Here is a 26,266-nt window from a genome sequence, read left to right on the forward strand (position 1 = left end):
CTTTCGTTGACCCATGCTAATGTCCTCCTCGCTGGCCTACCTGATTACTCATTGACCAATATTGTAGGGCCCCGTTGTCAAGAATAGTGGTTGGTGTACAAAGTACACACGGTCCCGCAGCAGCGCAGCGTCGTCGTTTCGGTTGAACCGTCAAATGTCTCTTCTGCGAATTCCGAACCGGACCGCCGCCATGATACACGGGATAGAAGTCTTCCAAGTCTTCGGAAGGGAAGGAGCTGGATCTTTTTCTCTAGCTCGACCGGGTTCCGTTACCGCAGTCGCCAATCGCATCGTTTTCCCCCCGACAAGACTTCTCAGGCGGCATCGGGCATCTACCAATCTCGGCCGTATTCGTACCAAGATTCGGCGATCAGCTCGAGGAGGCAACTCTCGGATGACGACGATGTTGTTGTTTCGCGGATGCTCGTGTTGCTTCTAGGTTTGTCGGGATCAGTAAATTTTCGCTTCAGTTTGATCGCCGCATCGGGCCTGGATCTTGTCTAGCTGGATCGTCGGATGGATGCGAGTCCATTTTAGCACGAAGGAGGTGGATTGCGAAGGTTATTGGGAAAGAATTGGCAAGGACCATTGCGGCCTGGACTTGCCCGTCTTTTCCCTTGAGAAAAGGGCCCGTATATTTCTCGGGTAATTTCCAAATTTTCTTCTTTTGCAGAAAAGAATGTCTTTGGGAATGATTTGTTCTGCAATCCGCTTTATATCAGAGAATTTGTTTTCTTGGCTTGCAATTATTCGTTTGAAACATTCCCAGTTCAGTATTTTGTAATGCAACCATTTGAATTAGTTGAATTCTATTTTTTTTTCTCTCCCTGTATATACATTTACATATATCATTTATGAAATGAGAGTATATAGTTTGTCAATGTTGGAAATTTTGAAGTTGCTTAAGAGATTTTACTTGAGCAGCACATTATTACGGATGTGTGATAATAGCAATTATCCTTATATTTGGCATACATCTGGCAGTTGCTAATTCTTGGTAGTGTTGTTCCTTGAGCTAAAATGTATATTGTGACAATATTTTGCAACCAGACTGAATTAGACTATAGTTTGTATGTTTTATTAGGCGAAAGAATGCACATTGAGAAGAATAAAACCATTGGCAAAAAAGGTTAGGAAGGAAGCTCACATCTTTATTTCTTTTTGTTTGTTTGGATTTTCTTTCTTATTGTTCTTCCACATATTGAATTAATCCTTTTTAGTATACATGGTTCATTAATCAGCTGAAGCTATATAAATCATAGTATAAGTATGTCTCCTTTCACATAACCATGGAGATGGGTATAATTTAAGAAATAAGGTCTTTTTCCTTATTCATACAAAATAATTTTCTGGAGATGGTTTTATCTTCTTTCCTAGATTTTGTTGATTTGCTTTTTGCATGGGCTTGGGACATTATAGCTTGTTCTAATTGTTTTTCTATAGGAAACCTGATAAAATTGGAACTGAAAAAAAATCTCTTCCGCATTGATCCTTGGATGCTTACATTATTGATGAACTAAATCAAACGGAGCAAAAATCAATATAATTCAGCTGCGACACCAGATAGTGTTATGTTATCTGTTTCAGAAGGTTTCTGGCTGTGCTGCAGCCTCATTTGTCCTTGCTGTAGTTCGAAGAGCAATGACATAAGTGAGGATCCTGTTCTTCGTGGAGGTTCAACTTCATGTAAGATAAACTAGTTCTTTCCTTAATTTTGAATATCATGGAGGGCATTTTATCTGAGTCAGTTTGTTGTTATGGTGTTTCAAATTGTTACATTTATTAATGATATTATTTTTCTACATTGTTGCAGTTTAATTTTTTTCTTTTGTCTAGGCCCCCAATGGAGGCTTGTATCTTTCTAATTGGAGCAGATCCTCGTGGTATATGATTTTATTTGATGCAATGAATTGTAAAGAACCAGTCACTTACAAGAGATCTAGGACGGACACGTAGAACCACTTGTAAAGTTTTTGATGTGTTGAATGGAAAAATGTGCAATTGGCAAAAACAAGTTATTTATAGAGTAGTAGGAATGAAGGTTTAGGAAATAAATTCCATTGATGAATGCCCTGAAGACCTAATAATGATTGCTCTCTTAGGTCAGTGCGATGTTGGAGCCCGCTGATTGTGACAGAAAAATACTTCTTGTTTGAATAAATAAAATTAAGGAAAAACTAGGTGAATTGGGACCCTTCCAATGAAATCGCCATTTTTGAATGTCCTACTTGTCAGTAGGACTCTCACTTGGTCCTAACCCCAATGACATGCTGAAATTTTAAATGCTAATACTTGCATGCTCCACCAGTGCAGCTAGTTCACAGTGATCCAGGATTCCAATCTAGTAACTTTTCAGAATGTGATAAAGCAAATCAGAAGAAGGAACCTAGCTTAAGAAATCATTTAGTCAGTATCTGCAATAAGTAATAGCTAATAAGCGATTAAAGGGTACAATATGCTGCTGCACTTGGTTCCTTTAGAACCAGCACTGCATAACAATATTCCTATTCAAGAACATGCTGGCGATTCCTGACAATATACAAAACCATTATTTTGGCATGCAGCGGAACTTATCAGTTATCATAACTGAAAAACTTGTTCATCGTTAGAATGCGACTAAGAATCAATCATCTGTGAGACTAAGCAGTCTCTGGTTAGCTCAATTGCTTTGTACAGCTATTGATTCTTATCAAAGTGATTCTACATGGCTTTCATAAAAATGTTTAGTTTTGATAGATGGAGTATATAAAAGCATCTCATGAATTCATCAAGGGGTACATTTAATTCAGGGTCAATTTTCATGCTATGCTGTTAATTTGACCTATAAACCATATAGATGCATATCCTTCATGCACTTGCTAAACCATTATTAGTAGTGCCTTTCCTACATTATATGACCTCATTCATTTAGTTTTTTTGTATTCAAACTGATGATTTTCTCTGTCACAATTAATCATTGCAATCAGAACTTTTCATCAACAAATATCTCTTGCTGCTACAGTGGACTCATTTGAGCTCAGGTCAATTTCTGGAAAGACACCAGTAACTCCATCTAGAGTACCTCCAAGTCCATCTCGATTTTCACTGTCTCCACAACCAAATAAACTTGAGCCATTAAATCTCAGCCTCAACGAGATCATCAAACTTACAAGAAATTTCTCATCCTCACAAATAATTGGCGAAGGTAGTTTTGCAACCGTCTATAAGGCTGAGCTACCTAGTGGACAGTTTATCGCTATAAAGCGGGCAAAGAAGGTAATCCTAAATGTTCACATAGTTAAAGAAATTACAATGTTCATACTAGTACATTATTCAAAATTTTGATTTTTTTTGTTAAATATTTTTTGATAATTCTGTTATGGATCTCATCCTCCATGAAATGTTTTTGTGTAAAAGCTCTTAATAATTAGGAAATTTAGAGGATCTCAGGTTCTCTCACCTTTACTCGTATGACAAAATGAGAAGCATGCACTAATCTGATTTAACAAGTCATTCCATGCAACTTACATACGAAAAGGTGTGGTCTGGTGAATCATGTTTCCTACAGCAAATTTTTTCTCTTATGCATTTCTCTAAAAGTTAATGAGAACAAGAAGCACAGCTTTCTTTCACTGGATACATGATAAATTCATTCCTATGTTACAATTTCAGAGTTTCTCTGCCGTCTTAATTTGCTTGTTTCCTTGATATGTATGCTACCTATATCTATTCTTAGAACAAAATAGAAGATGTGTCTGACATGAGAATTCAACCTTTTTGTTCAATCATGGAGTAATTTGTATTTAATATCTCGTTAATTTTATTTGGGTTGTTGTTTGAGATCACTTAATTTCAAATTCTCAAGAACACATGGTTACACTCTTGATAGTTTGTATTCTTGACAGGAACATATTGCTACCATTGAAGCTGAATTTAAAAATGAAGTTGAACTCCTCACTAAAATTGAGCATAAAAACTTGGTCAGATTACTTGGTTATACTGCTAAAGGGAATGAGCTTATTATCATTACTGAGTATGTGCCAAATGGCAACCTAAGGGAGCATTTAGATGGTAAGATACTATCAATAATTAGTAAGTAAGCAATAGATGGATTTGCCTAAAGCCAAATCATAATTGAACTAAATTTGCAGGTAAGTATGGGAAGATATTGGATTTCAGTCAACGGCTAGAAATAGCCATTGATGTTGCTCATGGATTGACATATCTCCATCTATATGCAGGTGACAATCTCTGAAAATCTGTTTCTACCTCTCATAAAAAGGTTTTCTTGATAGATTTTTCATTTTTTTTTCATTTTTTTTTTCATTTCCATGGAAGGCAGCTATCATTTTCTGAACATATAATTTTGCCAAGGATTCAATTCATTTTTTCCCCTTCATGTCCTTGAATTTATTGGCATTTGTCTAACATCCTTAGTTTATAAGCAACATACTTGGTTGAAATATACTACAATTAGCAATTTTTTCTTGAATCATAATCATGTTTTTAGTTGGGACCAAATGCAACTTTGATTGTTCATGTGCGCGTCTGGGTATGTGGGGAAGCAAGAAAAGACAAGCAAGATAACGAGGAGGAAGAGCAAGAGCGACAATAGGGAGAGATTTTCTTCATGGAGTGTTATGGAAGCTTTCCTAAACTCTGGCAATTCTGTAATTTGAATTTATGATTGGCAGGCAGTCTTGCAAATTGGGATAGAGTGATACATGGGACTGTTCAATAGTTAATGTTCCTTAAAGAAGATGGCATTTCAATCAAGTTGTAGCTGCTTGAATCCTTGCCTGTCTTATTTCTAGGCAACAGATTTGAACCTACAAAGTGGGAGTGAACAAGAAATATCTTCTACATCCACATATTTAGGCTTTATTGTGTCGCGAAAAATAACTTAGTAATTATTGGTATCTCCTCTTGATAGGTGGTTAGTGTAATTTACCCTATAAATAACTACATTGTACACAAAATAATACATAAATATTTATACATACAGAAATCTAAGTATTTATTGATATATAGAAACATATTGAAGGTGTAGAAGGGAGACTATACTATAGCCTAATGCAAAAAAAACCAATTGAATTCTTTCAAGATATTATAAGCGATATTACCTAATGTAAAGTTCACTGGAGTGAGAAAGACCATGCAGCAAAAATCAATAGTTGGTACTTGCATGACTTTTATATGTAGAGTTCACCAGATGTTTAGTTGTATTCCTTATACATCTGTGCACAACCCATACGTATGTGACTCTCTAAAGTTCTTATAATCTTCTTTCTGATGTATTATACTGCCAGAAAAGATTGTCATTCACCGTGATGTGAAGTCGTCGAACATTTTACTAAATGAAGGCTTTGGAGCCAAGGTCGCTGACTTTGGCTTTGCTAGAACTGGACCCATGGAAGCTGATCAGACTCACATTCAGACAAAGGTAAAAGGTACAGCTGGTTATGTTGATCCAGAATATCTGAAGACGTTTCGCCTTACGGTGAAGAGTGATGTTTACTCCTTTGGAATTTTACTGCTGGAAATTCTTTCGGCCCGCCGCCCAGTCGAAATAAGGAGAAACCCTGATGAAAGGATTACTGTGAGATGGGTAAGATCATCGTACTATCACTTGCTTTTGGTTTTTGGACAAGCACATAGAATAGGTTACCATACTTGAATTGTTATCGCACTGTTGAAACAAAAAAGTCTAGCTGATCTAGGATGGAAATATTCTTTAATTTTTTTGTTTCCAAGTTGTAGATTCAAATTTCATGATAAACATATTTTTGGTAGACAGAAGGTAGAACAAACTATTTATGGAACAACTGAAATCTCTTTGCTAAATATATCTGATATGTTCCTTTCTCAAAAGAGCAGCAAAATGTTCTTAACAGAGATATATCATTGTAGATTTGTCTAGTTCAGGAAATTTTATTCACCCATCAGAAGTTTTCCTAACCTATTATGAGATAGAGAGATAACATTCACAATGGCTCAGTAAAAACCTATCAAAATAGTTGCTAAACTGCCCCAAATCCTTGCAAGACTCAAATTCTCATTTCCTACTGGGGTTTCGGTCTTTGACTGGAACGAGATATGCCGGTGTCAATATAGGCCACGTGAGGAGTGTTACCATTAATGTTAGGGACTTAATAATATAACTAGAGAAGATTACCTAGGGTAATTAACTTGAGTTTTATGCAAAAGTCGATAAGATGAAGTCGACCCCAATGATTAGGACCCAGGTCTTTGTTTCTTGGTTTTGAATTAGCAGATGTCGTAAAGGAATAAATGTTAGACTATTGTTATTTATTTTCATGAAAGATAAATTTCATTTTTAATTTTGTGGTTTATAAAATTTAAACTAGATTGGTTAGGAAAAAAAACCCGAAGTACAAATTAGACTTGGTAATCATTCCAATGCTTTCTTAAGCTCTCTACAAAAACTAATAAATTGCTTATAAATGCAGGCCTTCAACAAATATAACGAAGGCAACGAGAGGGAAATATTGGATCCTGAGATGCGTGAAGTGGTGGAAGATCTGGTAGTAAAGAAGATATTTGCTTTGGCGTTTCAATGTGCTGCTCCAACCCGCAGAGATCGACCAGCCATGCGGGAAGTTGTCGAACAGCTTTGGGAGATAAGAAAGGACTACGCTAGAAGTCGTCAGAGGTCGTGAACGAAATTTAATATTGTATAGAAGTGACTATCAATTATTATTTGTTGTCATTGAAAACCTTCCACATGTTTTCAATCTCTTGCAGTTGAGCATTTGCCTTTGGAATAGTTTTTGGGGTATGTTAAAAAGTTAATTGTGTGCCAATGTACAGTTTGTGTGTGGAATGCTTATGAGGGATACTTTTGCTCCTTGCGTCAACAGCTGGGAAGTGCACATCTTCTTGTTTGATTTCATTTTTAGTTTCTCTCAGAAACCACTCAAAGATAAACAGACAAACACAAAAAAAGATAGTACGGACATCAAATTAATAGGGGTCTTCTTTTAATAAATAGTGGAGATCAAAATGTTCGCTCTTGTGACAGTCAAACGAACATATGCATCCTCTATATGTTGCTACAATTTAAAACTAAGGACAATTATGAATTTACTTAACATTGTCCAAATGCTTTCTCCACAGCAAAAAATGTGGCTACTTTGGACGTTAAATCCTTGTGTCTATAATTAGAGTCTGAAGTTGTGACCAGTTAGCAGACTCGAGGCGAGGAGCAGCGTCGACTGCAATTTAACATGCACAACAAATGCCCCATGATGCCAGCTTCTCTAGGCAATTGGATCTCAGTTTCTTGTCGCTGCAAGGCTCTCAAGAACTCCTCTGAGCTCAAGTTCCCATCCTCATTTGCGTCGAACACGTGGAATATGATATCGACCACATTTTGAGTTAATGTGATTCCACAGACCTGTCACATGAATTTATTTCATAAAATATAGAGTATGTGTGTGTGTGTATATATTCAGATTTTGAAGAAGGCAGGTGCCATGAGTTCTCTAATATAAGTGAAACCAGCTCATAATCATCCAAGGATAGCAAGATATTTGTCTTACATGGGATGCTGCCCTTATGAAGTCTTGCTTTGTCAACAAGCCAATTACTTTCCCATAGCTAAAGATTGCTATTGCCAACGGTCTCAATCTTCTACGCAACTCAGCAAATGCCTTAAACTCCTGATATATACATGATTACACAAGACAATGAAAAGTTTGATCATCTTACTTTGTCAAAGAAAATGTCTCACCTCAAAGCTAATGCAGATATCTCTAAGAGAAGGGCAATTGTTCAATTCATCCACTCTTTCTAGTAACTTGTTTATATCGTTCATGTCTGCTGAAGCAACCATTGATAATGCAAAGTCTTTTGCAGATATAGACCCTCTTGAATGAAAGTCATAATGTGTGAACTCTAGGCGCACAATCTAAACAATGAGAACAAATAGAAGGATTATTAAAAAGTCAATAACCAAGTTTAAGCTGGTGTCACAGGAAATAAAAATTGGATGATGAATGGTTTTCAAGTTATAAGAGACTCTGCCCATTTTCATCAAAGATTTGTTTTAACTTTTACGAAAGAAGTTATCAGATATAAAATGATGATAAACAGCACGATATTCTATGCATATAACCACATATTTGAAGTTTCAATGTAGAAGAAGGTTTAAGAATGTCATAACTATATAAAATGTTGAGTGGAGTAAAGATGACAAGATGCAGTACCTCGTCGTGCAAATTACTAAGAAATTGAACAAATTTATCATGTGGGAGAGACGCTTTCCCATCTTTGCCAAAGAAGTACTCAACCAGACCTCCATCCTCTATAGAACCCCCAACTTTTAGACCAATACGTAATCCATTTTTATGAGAAGCGCCTTGTCTGTTGTTAGAGCGCATCAATGCCATCACTTTCTTGAACTCTTCTCTTTCTATCTCTCTGGAAAAGGTAGATCATATAGATGACAATATTAGGTAAATTTAAAAGTCCATTGTTTCTGGTACTGCCAACTATTGATTAGTGAGTATACATCCTGTAACCAAACCTCAATCCAAAATGAAGTGAACTTGTGAACTTACTTGCACATGAATGATATAGATATTAATTTATTAGTATGAAATACAAACTAGTGGGTCAAAACAGATGGAAGGAGTATATTATTAGAAGATCAATTTTAGTGTTCACATAAGGTCATGGATAAATAAAGGTAGAATAATCCAGATGAAAATATAAACAATTTACCAACAATAAAGAGATAGGAAGATCTCTCTCTCTCTCTATCTCTTTCTGACTTGGCCAGAAATAATCACACAATTATTATACTAGTGATAATTCAATTTGAATAGCCTTCATAAAAGTTAACAATGAAAAAAGAAATCGGTAAGTAAATTTACTAGGCAAGAGTCTATGTGGGAGCCAATTTCATTTGATATATTGAAAATACAACAAACAAACATACTAGCTTTTGAAACGATAAAACACCATGCCCCAGCAGAGAATTTCCAGCAAGTAAGTACAACAGTATCATTCATTTGTTTGAGAAAAGCTTTACCAACCTGATACACAGGTAAAATACTCTGTAAAGTTACCTCATAAAACAAGCACATCAAACATTCTCAACTAAATTGTTCTTCAATTATTTTGTCTTAATTAATCAACATGCCAGCCATGTGCCTGCCCACAACAGCATCACTATAAGAACTTTTAGCAAGAAAATCTACAACACGATTTTTCTAGGAATTACAGATCATATTGTCTTGGTAAAGTCAGATGGAATCTTGAATTTATCAAGTATATACAAAGAAAATGTGTATTCCTCACAGAGAGAAATTATATTTACTATGTAAATAAATATGGACCAAAATGGGGAAAAAATGCAACAAAGTAAATATCTTATATGAATGAAACCCACCCATTGTTGTCAAGATCAAACATTTTGAAAGCAATGCTGAAGCTTGATTCAGGAATGCTCAGTAATGTCACAAAAAATATGTACCTGGTAAGAAGGCAAAATGTAGGCAGAGAAAGGGAAATATTGTTACAACACCATAAACAAGGTAAAATTCTTGATGGGTTAGCATATCTATAGATATTGAAGAACTAAATAACTTTGACTTACTCCGGGAAGGAAATAAGTCCATCGTTGTTAGTATCAAAAAGCATAAAAAATTTAGATGGAGAACAATGCAATTCCCCAGGATGATGCTCTCCTTTTAGATATCCTTCTCTCACAATATCAGACTCTGATGGAGGAAAAACAGGAACAACTGATCTCATCAAATCAGCAGGTGTCATACATATTTCTCCTTCTGGGTTCTTAGATGAGGCAAAGTACTCAAAAATCTATGATACAGAAGATAAACAACGGTCAAAGTGTTACTACTAGCATATTAGAAGTATATACATCAGAATTTCAAATATTTAAAATGCGACCCAAATCCAACAGCAGAACAAATTTAAAACAGGGGGGAAAACTTAAGGCACAAATATGACGCCAAAATGACACACAAAAATGTGTTCATCATAGTATACAGACAGAAATCAATGCAAACAGACTACATGATCTTGCATTTCAAGAATGAAACGCCAAGCATAGTCTTGATCCAGGTATTGCAACTCTTCTTCTGCAACAACAACAACAACAACCAAGTCTTTTCCCACTAGGTGGAGTCAGCTGTATGAATCCTTTTACGTCATTGAGCTCTATCTCCTATTATATCATCATCTATATTTAAATAAATTTTATCTTGTTTTATTGTTGCTAACAGAAGTCTTTTTTGGTCTTCCTCTTCCTCGTTTGATATGCATGTTTATCATAGTTTCACATCGCCTAACTGGAGCATTTATTGGTCGTCTACATGTCCGTATCATCTTAAATGTGTCTCTCGGAGTTTTTTCTCAATAGATATAACTCCGACTTTCTCTCTAATGCTCTCATTTCTTATTTTGTCTATCCTCGTATGTTCACAGATCCACCTTAACATCCTCATCTCTGCAACTCTTATCTTCTGCTCATGTGCTCGAGCCATAGTCCAACATTCAGCTCCATATAACATAGCAGGTCTAACTGCGGTTTTATAGAACGTACCTTTAAGTTTAAGAGGTACTTTACAGTCATATAAAACACTCGACGCTCCCATCCATTTCACTCATTCTGCTTGTATTCTATGTAAGACATCTCTCTCAATCCCTCCATCGTTTTGTAAAAATGATCCTAAATATTTAAATCTCTCGGTTCCGGGCAACTCGTCATCTCCTATCTTAACAATTGTTTCATTACTTATAATATTGCTAAACTTAAATTCCATATATTTTATCTTTAATCTACTAAGCTTAAAACCTTTCCCTTCTATTGTTTCCCTCCAAGATTCTAATTTAGCATTTACTCCTTCACGTGTTTCATCTACCAAAATAATATCATCTGCAAACAACATGCACCACGGTACTGTATCTTGAATGTGTGCAGTGAGTTCGTCCATAATTAGTGTAAAAAGATAGGGACTTAGAGTTGATCTTTCATGTAACCCTATCTTTATTGGAAATGCTTCAGTTACTCCGCCTGAAATCTTTACTCTGGTCGTTACATCCTCATACATATCCTTAATTAGTTCAATATATGTTACGCTAACACCTCTCTTTTCTAAAATTCTCCATATAATTTCTCTTGAGACTCTATCATAAGCTTTTTCTAAGTCAATGAATACCATGTGTAGATCTTGTTTTTGCTCCCGATATTTTTCAATTAATTGTTTAAGAATATGTATATCTTCTATTGTCGACCTTCCAGGCATGAACCCAAATTGATTTTCTATCACGTCTCCTTCCTTAATCTTTTTTCTATTACTTTTTCTCAAAGTTTCATAATATGACTCATTAGTTTAATACCCCTATAGTTTGCACAATTTTGTGCGTCTCCCTTGTTCTTATATAAGAGAACTAGAGTATTTATCCTCCATTGGTCAGACATTTTTTTCGTTTTCAATATCTTGTTAAATAATTTTGTAAGTCATTCAATACCTTGTTTCCCTAAGCACTTCTATACCTCTATCGGAATATCATCTGGTCCAACGGCTTTTCCATTGTGCATCTCATTTAAAGTTTGTTTTACTTCTGAAGTTTGAATTCTACGATAAAAATTAAAATTTCTATGCTCATTTGACCTACTTAAATTACCTAAGTTAAATTGGTCACCTAAACCTTCATTAAAAAGTTGATGAAAATACCTCAACCACCACTCTTTTATTTCTCCATCGTTTACTAATACCCTATTACATTCATCTTTAATACATTTTATTTGGCTAAGATCTCTTGTTTTCCTTTCTCTCACTTTAGCTATTCTATAAATGTCTCTTTCCCCTTCTTTTGTATCCAATGTTTAATATAATCGTTCAAAAGTTTCCTTTTTTTGCTTCACTCACTACTTTCTTAGCTTCTTTCTTGGCTATTGTATATTTTTTTAAGTTTTCCTCGTTCTTACAAATATATAATACCTTATAAGTTATTCGTTTTTCCTTCACTTTCTCTTGTATTTTCTTTTTCCACTACCAAGATTCTTTACTTAGTGGTGCATGTCCCTTTACTCACCGAGTACACTCTTAGCTACTATTTTTAACTTTGATATCATCTTATTCCATGTTGTATTAGACTCATCGTATATTTCATCTAATGCTTATATTTCTACCTTCTCCTTAAATATATTTTGCTTCCCATCCTTTAACTTCCACCACTTAATTCTAGGAATCGTATATATTTTCTTTCTATTGATACTATATTTGAGGCGTATATCCAACACTACTACCCTATGTTAGATAGTTAAGCTTTCTCCCGGAATGACTTTGCAATCTTTACAAATCTTTCTATCCTTCTTCCTAACCATAAGAAAGTCAATTTGTGATTTATTATTCCACTTTTGAATGTGACTAAGTGTTCTTCTCTTTTCGTAAAAAACGTATTAGCTAATATAAGGTCATATGCTATCGCAAAATCTAATATAGTTTCCCTTCCTCATTCCTCGTTCCAAACTCATAACTCCCATGTACTCTCTCATATTCCTCATTTTTTACTCTGACATGCACATTTAGATCACCTTCTATTAAAATCATTTCATTGAGTGGAATATTTTGTAATATTTCATCTAAGTCCTCCCAAAACCTTAATTTGGTAGCTTCATCTAATCCTATCTGTGGTGCATATACGCTAATTATGTTCATAGTTTCTTTCGCCACTATTATCTTAAGAGTTATAATTCTATCCCCTTTTCTAACTACTCCTACAATTCATCCTTTAACAAACTATCTACAATAATACACACTCCATTTCTTGTTTTATTATTTCAGTGTACCATAACTTAAAACCCGAGTTCTCTATCATCTTTACCTTCTCGCCTGTCTATTTTGTCTCTTGTACACACAAAATATTAATTCTTCTCCTAATCATCATATCTACTACCTCCATTTATTTACCGGTGAGAGTTCTATGTTCCAAATCTTAGATTATTAGTTTCCTATCATATTTGTTCTTATCCAATCTATGGTGTGAGAACTCTTGCCTATTTAACACTACACCCAAGTTCTCATAGAGATGTAGCGATCACATTACAGTCGGACCCTGTAACGCGAACTCTTGCATATTTAGCACTACACCCGAGTTCTGGAGATGTAGCGGTCCTTGCCTAGACGTTACAGTCAGACCCTGCAACGCGTTCCTTCCGGGGAACAACCTAGCATTAGCACAATAGTTTAATATATCCATTCATTGAATATTTGTCATAGTTTTGACGCTAGTTGGCAACCTAACGCAACCCTCCTCCTTTATTCATCTTGGGACCGGCCATGACCGGTCGTCATGGGCGGAGTTTGCAACTCTTCTTCTGCGTTACAATGAAATGTGTGCTTAAAGTTTTGGCATAGGAACTTGTTCAGTGTATCAAAATCATGCACAAAAGAAATGCTCTATCATTTTTTATTAAGATGATCCAAAACACTATAACATTAAAAGGGATATATCAATGTCTACTTAATGATTGAACAAAACCATGTAAATTAATCTATCACTTATCTAAGAAAAAAAAGAGATTTATGCATTTACGCAAACAAAGTATTCAATTGACTGCCTACCCAGCTGAACTAGCTATGAGTTGCTACACAATACATCCTTCATTTGTAAGAATGCACAAAACTGTGGAGAAGATGAACTGAGTGGATAAGTTCAATGAAGGACACCATGACTAAATTATCATTCTTAAAAAATGCAGTAATGAAGGGAAAAATTACTAAGGTTGGTTATACTAGGAAGTCTCCTTGACCTATGTTTATTATTAATCCATATAATTATAAGTAGATTTAGGTCCCTAGGGTTGATAATACTCTTTCTCAAGTTGATTCCAAAATACTGTAAAAACTAAATTTGTCAAAAAAAAAATATATTGAATTGTAGTACCCGTATCGACTTAAGGTGACGAATTTATTGGACTACACTTTTTCTCTATGATTGACAATGTCTCTATGTTTTGTCCTCATAAGGAACACTTTATTAGAGTCTATAACCACATTGTGTTAGGAGCCTAATTAATAAATTTGACAAACTATTATTTAATTGATTGTGTACCGACGACCATAATAATAATCCTCAATGAAAAAGTACAAGTAGATCTCTAATTTTATAGGGTATTATTTAAATTTCCTAGGAAGGACCTACATGAACCAAGCTGACTACTAATCCTAGATATGGAAGACCAAATGTTGAACCAGGTAATATTGAACCTGGGGCAACCGATCCGGCCTCACGAAAGTTTTCCACCTACCACAGTGCTCGTGGCAGCCAGCCCAGAAATTGAGCATCTCGTAGTTGTGTGCCCCATTTGAAGGAAAAATTCATACAAATACACCATAGCTGGGATCAAACCGCGGATGTCTAAGTGATAACTTGGTACCCTTCCACTGCACCGTAGAATCGAAGACCAGATGATTCAATGGACAATGGGTCAAAGCTACAAATTCCAACAGTGAATAACAAACAGCCAAACAAGAAAATCAACCATCCCCCTTTATGTGCTATAATTTTATTTGAAAATTAGTTTAATTTAATATTCAAATCCCAGTCAGAATATTCACAGGAAATCACAAAATATGTAGAGCAGGATTTCTAACGTTGCACTCCTGGAAGACAATTTGCCAAATCACATTTAAATGTTAATGTATTCACTAGACTAAGACACGACCATATAGCCATGTAAAACAAACGAGTGGGATGCACATCAACCTATATTCTGATGGATAATCTTTCTAAAAGGAAAGTCAAGTATCTTGAGCTACAGTTACCTTTTCAGGAGAGCTTTGCAGCCTTATCCGTTTCTCATATTTGAAAAATACCTTTCGACGGTACGAATCTGCACAAACAGATTATAACACTAAGCCTATCAAATTGATTCAGATTAATTATGCATAAGAGTGGTCTCTGTGCTTATGTAATAAGGCTGCATCAACAAGAACTTATGTCCTAAAATTCATTTATATTCAATGTTGCAATTGCAGCCACATATTATTCAAGCAATACAGCAAATAACTAAACTAAAGTTTGTTCTCTCTTATACCAGTGTTTGTTAAACAGATTAAAGTTTTATGACATTCATTTTTTTGTCGTCTGAAGCCAAATTAGTACCTGCAGCTTCTGCTGGTTCTATTATACAACTTAAGGGGGATTGTCTTTTTCCTTTAAATCAAGACATTTCAAATAATTGCTAGACAAAATACTAACAAACAGAGATTTCTCCATTTCCAAACCCACCCAAGTAAAGTTGCATATGATTTGAATCCATTAATCAGATCTAAGTGAGCTGGAAATCACTGGTCTAAGTATTCGTATCCCCTTGCATGGAAAATTTTGATTATCCAAGTCTTCCCTTATCAGCAGGAAAGTTGCAACAACCACTGGACTGAATACTGGATGAGCAAAAACAACAAAATGATGTCTAATCTATAGCATCATGTTGTGATAGTATATGCGTTGCCATAGACCAGTACTATACCCAAGTCTAAAGAGTTTCTTCTTGTTAGTTTACGGTGCACCGATAGTCGTACTATTCTAATTCCTAAATATCATGTAATATTTAGAAAGTCCTCTAAAGTATGACAAGCTTACAGAATATAATCAACACCTTTTTCTTTATATTATCACCAAATTTTCATTCTTGATATTTCAATAACGCCTTCCTACTACCACTTCAACTGCGAGAAAATAAGCATTGCCAACTTATGCCCCATATGACATGAGCCCTCTGATAATACTATCCACCTGTCTTCTGATTGTCCCTTTATCGAGTGCGGGTGGGAGATGATCATCCAAAACACGCGGAGGTTTCCTTTCAAGAAATGGAAGCAGAAGCATCTCTTGCCAAGATCCCGTAAAACCCAGAAAAACTTGCAACGGCTGGACTACGGAAGCTAAAGAAATAACTGCGTTTTCAAGGGGTATCAAGGATCTTGTTTGTGTTCACTAGGCTTTCCTTTTGGATCTCTGGCTTTGATGTCTCTGGCACTGGCTTGATGCCCCCGGTTCAATTCCTCCAAACTAATCTCCTTTATTAATTGTCTTGTTAATATTGTTAGATTATTTGATCAGCACCATCAATTCATCAAAGCGGATAAAACTAGGAGCGAAACAAGGAGTTCTAAACCACAACAGAACAATCACAAAGGTATGAAATCTGCAACTTCTTTCCTCCTCGACCGAAAATAGCGTCGAAGATTACAACTGTTTACATAGAAAGACAAGATAAACGAAAAAACAAAAAACAAAAAAAGACAGATCACAAAGCGAATCAAAACGAAGGTGTATATATATTAAAAAAAAAAAAATCAAACACACACCTGCGAACAAATATCTTCTTTTCTTTCCCCTCTCGGCATCATTTGAAGCCATTCCAATATCAGGTTTACCCCGCTCAAAATCCGAATCGGCGAAGGATACAGAAGAATCGGGGTAGGACGAGGACGAGGGAAGCAGCCAAAGACCAAGACCCGATCCCCCAACAGCCAGTACCCCGGCGATCGATTTCCCTAGCGCCCCGAACTCGCAATCTGACGTGCTACGCAGTCTCGAAGCAAGGAAGCGCAACATTGCAGGGAACGAAATTGCGATCGAGAGAAGCGGGGCAGAGCGAAGGGCCGGGGAAGGAGTGATGGCGAGAGAAGACCGGTGCCTTGGGGAACGAACTACGGAGTTATTTATAGACAGTCGTTGATCGTTTTTAGTGGATGCGACACGATTAGATTAAGATTATACCGGAGCGATTCTAAGCCCGTTACGGACCTGTTTTTTCAACAAAGGCATTAAGCAAACGTTGAAATGAGCTGAACGGGACTGCCAGGTGGCCGACTCTTAACGGAGACGTCAAACATCCCATGGGCCCAAGGCTCGGCTGCATACTCGGCCCATGATCCGGCCCAATCACGCCGAAGGCCATGATTTGTCCATTGAGGGTTTTACTATATAAGCTTCTTATTAGGGTTTGCGACTGGAGTAGCCGTGTCGAGTCTCGAGTCTTTCGTTGCGTTTACGTTCCTCCTCGGCCCTGCGCGCTTCGCGTCTCCATCATGGCGGAACAGGTCGGCACAAGTTTCTCGTTTATTTTCCGAGTTCTTACTGGTCAATTTTCGGTTGTTTTTGGTCTGCTTGTGAAATCGTTTGTTTGGCTAACCTTCAAGCTTGTTTTGCACCGAAGTTCAATTTGGGGGATTTTCAAATGTATATGTACGCTACTGTTGGCTTATGCATCGTATTCCGATGAGAACTTGATGAACCTCGTGGATCATCATCTGTCATTATAATTTTTACTTTTTAAGTACACGAGGTCATGCATTCATTCAGTTGTTTGTTTGTTGTTCGAGATTGGTTTCTTATTGTAGAATAGGTTATGCAGTGTTATGAACTGCTACAATTTAGATGTTTTCCATGTCGATTGATATTTATTACCGGATCAGAGTCTCCCGATGTTTAACGGTAGTTATATTACTGCCTCGTGGGTTTATACTAAGTCTGTCTGTCACGTTGTCGGACGTAAATTTTGTGCAGACGGAGAAGGCTTTCCTTAAGCAGCCGAAGGTATTTCTTAGGTGAGACGTTAAATTGTTGATGATTTAGGTTAGTTTGCTCTGTTTTTTGGTTGTTGATATAGATGAAAATGCAGCTCCAAGAAAACTGGGAAAGGGAAGAAACCTGGTAAGGGCGGCAACAGATTTTGGAAAAACATTGGGCTAGGGTTCAAGACCCCGAGGGAAGCAATTGAAGGTGAAACCTCTGATTTTCTCTCTTGTACAATTTTGTTTAGTTCTTTTGGATCTTTATTGTAGCATTTGGACGGATATCCACTTTGAATGCAATTTGTTGGGTTTTTTTTCTTCAGTCTTCTAAATTATCCTTTCTATGATGTACCAATTAATAGTTGACTTTGTAAGCAAGGATTTTAGAGTACTGCTAATTCTGGGTGATACCTAAGATTCTTGTTTGTATTCTACATGATTGATTTGTTGGAAATCATACTATATATTTTCATGATTGGTTCCTTTGTTTTCAGAATCATCAAAAAATTTCTCATAGCCTGACAAGTAAACTGTGAATTTTTCTTGACATTAACTAAAAGCTCAATATTTGTACTCATCTTCTACAACTGCAAGGGATTGTAATTTGTAATGGTTAAAACAATGTGCTCCAGTTTGATGAAGGCACAAATTCTGAACATTTATGTTAATCCGTTTTTGATTTAAGATGATCGTTATTTTATTTGTGAAGTATATCTTGAAAGATGTTTTTTTATGTAAATGGGCATGTGTCCAGACTAGGGATGGCAACGGGTCCGGGTTGGGGGCGGGGCGGGTTTGGCCACCTGTGACCCGCCCCGCCCCACGAACTCGGCGGGGCGGGTCCGAATTAGACCCGATGGACCCGCCATATTTATTTATTTATTTATTTATTGAAATACAAAATAAAAAATTTTAAAAGTTAACTAAACTTTAAATTTATTTTCAACATTTACATTAATAATATTTTGTAACCAAAAAATATTATCACAAATTAAAATTTATCAATTTTGATTCAATTAAAAATTAATTATTAATTTTTATTTAATTAATAATTAATAAAAAAAAATTCTACGGGGCGGCGGGTCCGGTTAAACCCGGGACCTGCCCTGGACTTGCCTGAGACCCGTTTATGCGGGTTTAAACCTGCCCTGCTGGAACGGGTTGCTACGGGTCCGGGTTTCAACCCGTCCCATTGCCATCTCTATGTCCAGGCTAAGAGAGAATGCCATTTTTTTGAACCACGATGCAGAGTAGTTAAAAGTTACATTGTGGCTTACTCATGAAAGCACAACAATTTTTCATGATTATTTTTTGTGGTCAATCTGAAAGGATTGAAAATGAATTTAAAATCACTAATTTTGTATGTTCTTTTGATTATATCTTCAGGAGAGCAGTCTTTTGTCACAGCATTTCCTCAACACTCAATATTACCTTTTCTAATTTATTTCCAAATTCAGACTGGTATCAGTGTATCATCACTAAACATATCTGTTTTTTTGTTGAAGGGACTTATATTGATAAGAAATGCCCATTCACTGGAACTGTCTCAATCAGGGGCCGAATTTTAGCTGGTACATGCCATAGTGCCAAAATGAACAGAACCATCATTGTAAGGAGAAACTATCTTCACTTTGTGAAAAAATATCAAAGGTAACTGCCTCTTATTCTGCTGCTACTGTTAATTCTCACTGGTAGAAGAAGGTAAATGGATTTCTAACTGACTTCTCAAGGTACGAAAAGAGACACTCAAATATACCAGCACATATTTCTCCCTGCTTCCGCGTGAAAGAGGGTGACCATGTTATTATTGGGCAGTGCAGGTGAGCTTATCTCTATGAACATGTCATAGATGGTCTGTTATCTATTAAATGCAGGCTTGGTTAATACCTCAGTTAATATACTTTTTTTTATCCCGAGTAAGCTTTCATGAAGCATCTGCAGCATATTTTTTTATATTACAAATTAAGATGTTGCCTATATCAATCTTCTTTTTGCAGGCCTTTGTCTAAGACTGTAAGGTTCAATGTGTTGAAAGTCATTCCTGCCGGATCAACTAGTGGAGGCAAGAAGGCTTTTGCAGCCGTTTGAGTGGACTACTGTGGAGACGATGATGCTGGAGGGACGGCTTTATATATATATTTCTGTAGTTTGGACCTCTGATATGCTTAAGAACGCATCTGAGTGGTTTTTTAATTGATCGTGGAAATTTTCTCTCAAGTTTTACTTGCTGGAAATGTGGAATTGACATTTTTAAAATTTCCTGTTAACCAATTTGATTCTTAAATTTAACATAGGATCTTGGCTTATTTTATAGGTATTTGCTGGTGTTTTTTTTCTATCCCAACTTCGCTTTGTTTGCGGTGGATAAGCATACACACTAGTTTTGTTCTTCAAAAGTATTCTATCTGAAGTAGAATTGTTATTGAGCTACTGTTGGATTCTCATAAATAGTGTTTTTTTTTACATGAAAAAGATTACATAAATGGTCATTATAAGTTTTTGTATATAAATAATTAGTTAGAAAGGCTTAGTTCTCAAATTTTAAAATATAATTTCTAATTGGAAAAAAAAATTAAGGGTTTAGTTCAAACTCAAACATTCTCTAATAGTGTTGTTTTTTTTTCTAAAAGTTTAATAGATACCTTTTTTTTTTGTTTTACTCAAAAAGCATGGAAGGTAGGACTGTAAAAAAAAAATTTAGGTGAGTTCGAATTTATAATTTTGATTGGTTTGGTATTAAAATTTTTATTTTTATAATCTCCTTTATCTAAACTGGACTATAGCTCGGAATTAACGGTTCGGAATTATTAGATCGACCCTTAATCTTAACCGTTCAAGATTGTTATAATTTACAGTTCGATATTGTCAGTTCACGGTTAGATTCACGGTTCAAGATTATTGTAGGATCGATGACATGCTAGAAAGGGGATGAATAGTATTCGTGATTTTTCCCCTCATTTTGAAAAATACAGAATAACATAGCGGAATAAAGAACAAGTAAAACAAAAGCAATGCTAATACAATTTCTTTTACTTGGTTCGGAGCCTGTGACGACTCCTACTCCAAGACCCGCGATAGTTGATCGCTTTCGTTGGGCAATTACTATAGATCCGAAAAGGCTTTACAGATATGCATGTACAAGTATTAACAAAAACAAAGTGTGTCAACAACAAATGATTAGTAGGTTGTTGATTATCGGAACAGTAGTTAGGCATTGTTGAGTTGTTCCGGAGCAACGCGCACGTAAGAAGATCGTTCTAAATGTGTTGTCTAAAACTGCTGGTCAACCCTCCTTTTATAGTCAAGTCAGACCTGATCCAGATCTACTGATCTCGGGATCAGTCTTTGACTCGACGTTGATCGATCAATCGATCCAGGTGTTCGGTCGACCAAACCCTCTGAACTTGCTCAGCTTCTCGTCTGCATGCTTCTACTCGGATAAGAGTCTTCGTTCGGTTGACCGATCCTTGCGTTCACTCGACCGATCCCTGTGTTCAGTCAACTGATCCCTATGTTCAGTCGACTGATCCCGCCAATGATCTCTGATTTATCTGATCCGATCCGACCTGAAGCTAACCCACGTTCGGTCGACTGAACCTCCCTGTTCAATCGACTGATCCCCTGGTCAACACTTCACCGTGAACTGGAATTTGATGTGTTCACTCAGTGGTTTGGTCGACCGATCCAAAGGTTCGATCGATCGATTAAGGCTCACTCTTCAACCTGTAACATGTTAGTTTCCTGCAAAACAGACATTAGAAAATAGGCAGATAACATGTGAAGTAAAATTCGTTTTGACAGTCATCGGACTGTTCGGTTTTGACTTTCAGATTTCACTAGAAACCCTAGGTCGAACCGACGCCTACTGTTCCCTCTTCGAGGAACGCGCCCTCACCTACTCCTCTCAGGAGAGTTTACCTTTTGTCAAACCTGTCCTCCAGACCGTTTAGACTTTTGCTCAGTGCCTGAGACTTCAGGTCTTCATGTTAGGCGTCCGCTCCATGACCCGTCCAGACTTTCACCTTGTCCGTGATCACCAGGATTTTCACCTAGAGTCACCAACTTTAGAATTTTGCCCAAAGTTCACGACCCGCCAAGACTTTTTACCTAGTGTTACCACGTCCTAGGAACTAGGGTTACCTCCCCCTAAGGTTTTCTATAACCTAGGGTTACCACCCCCTAGGATTTTTCATAACCTAGAGTTATCAGCCCCTAAGACCTAGGGTTACTTCCCGCTAGGATTTTCCACTTGCCTAGTATCCACTAGGACTTTTGCTTAAGAACACTTAGGACTTTCCTATAAGCTCAATCACATTTGTTAGATAACAAGACAACTTAACTTTGAACCCTTTGTCATTATCAAAACACAGATTCGATCGTCTGGTGCTTCCTGCACAAAAAATCTCCCCTTTTTTATTATAACAATATAATTTAAAGTTAAATAAAATATAACAATATATACTATAATATAATGAAAAGGAATATAAGTATGAGTATTAGTAAAATACAAAAATTTTGACATATTTAAAAAGAAACTCCCCCTTATGCTTATGTTTTTGTTTAACTCTTAATTTTAACTTTTTTCTCTCCATTTGTCATATATCAAAAAAAGGTATTAAGTTAGAGAGAAAGAGAATCTTTAAATCTAAAAGGCTAGTTTTTTAAGCTTTGAAATTCTCCCTTAAGTGTAGCACTTAATTGATTTAAAAATCATTTATCTTTTAAATAAAATAGCTAAATACCTAGTTTTGAAAATGATGTATTTGAAAAATACTTAACTCAATACTAGCTTTGAAAATATTTTCTTTAAAAAAAACTTAGCTCAATACTTAGCTTTGAAAAGATTTTCTTTAAAAAACTTAGCTCAATACTTAGTTTTTAAAAAAAATAAATAACAAAAACTTAGTTAAGTACTTAGCTTAAAAAAATTTAATAAAAACTTAGTTAAGTACTTACCTTTAAAAAGAATTTTGATAAAAACTTAGTTAAATACTTAGCTCTAAAAAATTTTTGATAAAAATTTAGTTAAGTACTTAGCTTTAAAAAGATTTTGATAAAAACTTAGTTAATTAAGTACTTAGCTTTAAAAAGATTTTGATAAAAAACTTAGTTAAAAAAACTTAGCTAAATTTAAATTTTGAAAATAATTTCTTATAATAATGCTTAGTTAAGAAAATAATTTCTTTGAAAAATACTTAGCTAAGTTAAAAACACTATATCAAGTACTTTGCTTTTTGAAAAGATTTTTAAAATACTTAGTCAAGTACATAAAAACTTAGTTAAAAATACTTTTTCAAAAACTTAGTTTTTCAGCTAGAAATATTTAAACTTTCTTTTTCAAATAAAGTTTTAAAGTTATTTTTCAAAAATAGTTAGACCTTTTTTTTTAAAAAAAAAAGGTTAAATTAAAAAAAACATCCTTTTTAAAAAATACTTTGATTTTAAAGTTAAAAAAGAATACTATAACTTTGAGAAAATATTTAAGAAAAATTAATGTCTTAATTTCTTTTCACTCCTCCTTAATTATGTAAAAAAAATGAATGTTTTAAGTTTTAAGGTCATAGAGTCCAAACATTAGAGTTCAAATTTAATACATAAATTTAAAATAAAAGTAATTATTTAGTTTCTTAATTTTCCATCTCACCCATTCTATGTTATCAAATATATTCAGCTTATGAATTTGTGTGAGATAGAGTTAAGTTAATTTTGAAGTTAATCTTATCTATCACTTTGAAAAATATTTATGATATTGAAAAATATTTAAGTTTGAATTTGGATTTCAAAAATATCAAATTTTGAATTTTCAGTTTGAATTTAAAGTTGGGTTTAAAATATTAAATTTTGAATTTTAAGTTTGAATTTAAAAATTAATTAGAATTTGAAGATTAATTAGATTTGAACATTTGAGGATAATTTTAAAGATTAATTAACCTTTAAAAATAATTAAGATTTTAAAAACTTATTATTTGAAAATAATTAAGATTTTGAAAATTAATTATGATTTGAAAATAATTATAATTTTGAAATTAATTATGATTTGAAAATAATTATAATTTTAAAATTAATTATGATATAAAAATAATTATAATTTTGAAATTAATTATGATTTAAATTAATTATAGTTTTGAAATTAATTATGATTTAAAATTAATTATAGTTTAAAAATTAATTAAGATTTTCAAGTGACTTAGATTAGTTAATTTGAATTAATTTTAATTGAATTGAGCTTAATTAATTTGAATTTGGTTAACTACTTTTTATTTTAAACCTAGGTCCATCTCAAACTTTTTTAGATTTTCAATCAGGGAACCTTAATAGTTTTGTGAGATGGTTAATTTAATTTTCACTTCAGATTAAAATCTAAGGATTGATCTACATTTTAGTTAGACTAAGGTTTAATAGTTATCTAATTAAATATTTATTTCAATAATTGGCTTCTAGGCTCTAGCGAGGCATTAGGTCTTCTTGCGTATTGGATTATCAATCACTCTTAGACAAAGCCTTTTAAAGAAATTAACTATTTAATTTTCTTCCTGAAAATCCTAGGTCTAACTAGTCAAGTGAAAATTATACCTAAGTCCTTATCTATCCTTTCTAGATTAAGCAATTAGTAATCATGAATGACATTTATCAATTAATTACTTATATGCATATTCATGGTAATTATTAGGGTTGTAAACAAGCCGAGCCGAGCCGAGCTTTAAGGTGTTCAAGCTTGTTTGATAAGATAACCAAGCTGAGCCGAGTTTTAGGGTGTTCAAGTATGTTTGATAAGATAACCAAGCCGAGCTTAAAATGAACCAAGCTTTTGAAATGAGTGTTCAAGCTTGGCTTGGTTTATTTTTTATAAGCTTGAGCTTGTTTGAATCTTGACTTGAGCTTGATTCGTTTAGATGTTATCAAGCTCTCAATTCAAGCTTGGCTTGAGCTTGGTTTGAGCTTGATTCGTTTAGATGTTATCAAGCTCTCAATTGAAGCTTGTTTGATTGTTTGAAATTTTAGTTGTTTGATTGATTATTGAGTTTGATAATTTAAATTTATTTATTTATTTTATTTTATTTTATTATTTATTTAACATATTGAAAAAAGTTTTATTAATAAATATGGTTCGTGAACATTGTTCATGAATGTTGTTCACGAACATTTTTCATGAACGTTGTTACGAACATTGTTCACGAACGTTAACGAGCTGAACACATATGTGTTCAAGCTTATTTGTTTATCTTAACAAGTTGTTCAAGCTTGTTTGTTTAATTAACCTTATGTATATTGAACGAATATAAACAAGCTCTTACCAAGCTGAACACCAAGCCTATTCATGAACGCTTAGTTCATTTACAACTCTAGTAATTATGCATGAATCAAACAAATCAAGCATTTATTAGTTAAGTTAACAAGTTATAATTTTAAGTTAACTTTTAAATTGAGTTTTAAATTTACATATTAATTTAGTGTTTATTGAATGGTTTCATAATTAAAAGGCACTTGATTATTGTTGGGGTTGCAAGGTTGCAAATATAGTCCCATATTGAAAACACATGGGAAAGATCATGAGTTTATAAGAGAAAAAGATATCTCCATTGGCATGAGGCATTTTGGGGAGAGCCCAAGAGCAAAGTCATGAGGGCTCAGGGCCAAAGTGGACAATATCATGCCATTGTGGAAATATCTAAATTCTTTTCGATCCTACTCCTATGTTCGGATCAAGAGGATCAGACACTAGGCAGGAAATCCTAGTAGGGAAACCTATGGTCCTTTTGGGGTGGAGATATCTAAATTCTTTTCGATCCTACCATTATAGCTTGGTTTGTAGAGTTTAAGTTTCACCTTAGACTTGTAATCCAAGTCTAAATTTCATGATTTGGTTAAATTATTAACAATATTTTCTAATTTATCAATTTTATCTTTTAAAATATTATTTTATTTTTCTAATTGTCTAAGAGTTAATTTCTTATTTTTATTAAATAATTTTGAATGAACTTTATTCATTGCATTATTAGCATGCATATTTGATTTTTAAGAGAAATCTAAACTAGTGCAATCAAGATTAGTTAGGGTACCGACATGTGTTGCAAAAATTGGATTTTCATGTAATGTAAATTTACTAATCTTGATTTCTCCCCCTGGATTCTTGGGTCTTCTTTTTTGGTATTGACTTTTGTAGTGACCTATCCGTTTGCACTTGAAGCATTCAATGTGCTCCTTCCCTTTTCGAACTCCTATCATTGATTTCTCCTTCTTCTCCGGTTGTGTCGTCCGAATCTTACGAGTAGGGCACTGGTTTCTGTGGTGCCCTCTCTTCCTATATTTAAAACAAGTTATGTAAAATTTGAAATTTTTATTTACAATTTTACCTTTTATATCCATGATAAGATTCTCCCCCTTGACTGTAGTCATCTCAAATTCGGACTCATATTCAGCTATCTCTTCCTTGACCATCAGTGCTATGAAATTGGTCTGATCTGATTCTTCTGAGTTTGGTTAGGAGGTTGACTCTAGGGATTTATACTCAGATTCGAACTCAGGTTCGACTTGATCTTCTAGCTCTGATGGAATCTCAGGAAGCTCGATCAAATTTTCCCAAAGCTCCTTAGTGTTGTTGAACTTTCCAACTTGACCAAGATCTTTATTTGTTAGTATGCTTAGGAGAGTATATGTTGCTTTTGCATCGGCTTTGATCTTTCTCCTTGTTTGTGCATCCCACT

At 34.7% G+C, this 26,266-nt stretch overlaps 3 protein-coding genes across 4 annotated transcripts; 2 read left to right on the top strand and 1 right to left on the bottom strand.

Annotated features, from left to right (window-relative positions):
* Positions 1-101: 101 nt before the first annotated feature.
* On the top strand, positions 102-6,857 carry LOC121967745 (calmodulin-binding receptor-like cytoplasmic kinase 3). 2 transcript variants are annotated; one of them, XM_042518160.1, is made up of 7 exons: positions 102-645; positions 1,444-1,686; positions 3,002-3,255; positions 3,885-4,050; positions 4,131-4,220; positions 5,289-5,587; positions 6,450-6,857. In XM_042518160.1, the coding sequence occupies exons 2-7, from the start codon at positions 1,572-1,574 to the stop codon at positions 6,657-6,659; spliced, it is 1,134 nt and encodes a 377-aa protein (XP_042374094.1). In that variant the 5' UTR covers positions 102-645; positions 1,444-1,571; the 3' UTR covers positions 6,660-6,857. The 2 variants fall into 2 exon arrangements, with proteins under 2 accessions (XP_042374094.1, XP_042374095.1); XM_042518161.1 differs by lacking the exon at positions 102-645 and adding an exon at positions 1,837-1,883 and having other exon boundaries at positions 1,545-1,686.
* Positions 6,858-6,958: 101 nt separating this feature from the next.
* LOC121967746 (calcium uptake protein, mitochondrial-like) lies at positions 6,959-16,689 on the bottom strand. Its single transcript, XM_042518162.1, has 8 exons — positions 16,350-16,689; positions 14,802-14,869; positions 9,602-9,825; positions 9,395-9,478; positions 8,208-8,421; positions 7,733-7,909; positions 7,542-7,661; positions 6,959-7,396 (listed from the first exon to the last, which is right to left on the bottom strand). The coding sequence occupies exons 1-8, from the start codon at positions 16,597-16,599 to the stop codon at positions 7,184-7,186; spliced, it is 1,350 nt and encodes a 449-aa protein (XP_042374096.1). The 5' UTR covers positions 16,600-16,689; the 3' UTR covers positions 6,959-7,183.
* A 290-nt stretch (positions 16,690-16,979) lies between these two features.
* Positions 16,980-19,850, top strand: LOC121967747 (40S ribosomal protein S11-like). The gene is made up of 6 exons (XM_042518163.1): positions 16,980-17,087; positions 17,554-17,594; positions 17,669-17,769; positions 19,067-19,211; positions 19,292-19,381; positions 19,559-19,850. The coding sequence occupies exons 1-6, from the start codon at positions 17,076-17,078 to the stop codon at positions 19,647-19,649; spliced, it is 480 nt and encodes a 159-aa protein (XP_042374097.1). The 5' UTR covers positions 16,980-17,075; the 3' UTR covers positions 19,650-19,850.
* The last annotated feature ends 6,416 nt before the right edge of the window (positions 19,851-26,266 follow it).

This window comes from Zingiber officinale, chromosome 3B, assembly GCF_018446385.1.
Source record: "Zingiber officinale cultivar Zhangliang chromosome 3B, Zo_v1.1, whole genome shotgun sequence".
Taxonomy (NCBI): Eukaryota; Viridiplantae; Streptophyta; class Magnoliopsida; order Zingiberales; family Zingiberaceae; genus Zingiber; species Zingiber officinale.

Coding starts and splice junctions, on each gene's coding strand:
- LOC121967745 (XM_042518160.1), top strand. CDS start 1,572: ATGTTATCTGTTTCAGAAGGTTTCTGGCTGTGCTGCAGCCTCATTTGT. Junction 1,687..3,001: donor TCGTGGAGGTTCAACTTCAT/GTAAGATAAACT, acceptor TTGCTGCTACAG/TGGACTCATTTGAGCTCAGG. Junction 4,051..4,130: donor CCTAAGGGAGCATTTAGATG/GTAAGATACTAT, acceptor CTAAATTTGCAG/GTAAGTATGGGAAGATATTG.
- LOC121967746 (XM_042518162.1), bottom strand. CDS start 16,599: ATGTTGCGCTTCCTTGCTTCGAGACTGCGTAGCACGTCAGATTGCGAG. Junction 14,870..16,349: donor AAGAAGATATTTGTTCGCAG/GTGTGTGTTTGA, acceptor CTGTTTGTGCAG/ATTCGTACCGTCGAAAGGTA. Junction 8,422..9,394: donor TTTGATCTTGACAACAATGG/GTGGGTTTCATT, acceptor TACCTTTTCCAG/AGAGATAGAAAGAGAAGAGT.
- LOC121967747 (XM_042518163.1), top strand. Junction 17,770..19,066: donor CCCGAGGGAAGCAATTGAAG/GTGAAACCTCTG, acceptor TTTTTGTTGAAG/GGACTTATATTGATAAGAAA. Junction 19,382..19,558: donor GTTATTATTGGGCAGTGCAG/GTGAGCTTATCT, acceptor TTCTTTTTGCAG/GCCTTTGTCTAAGACTGTAA.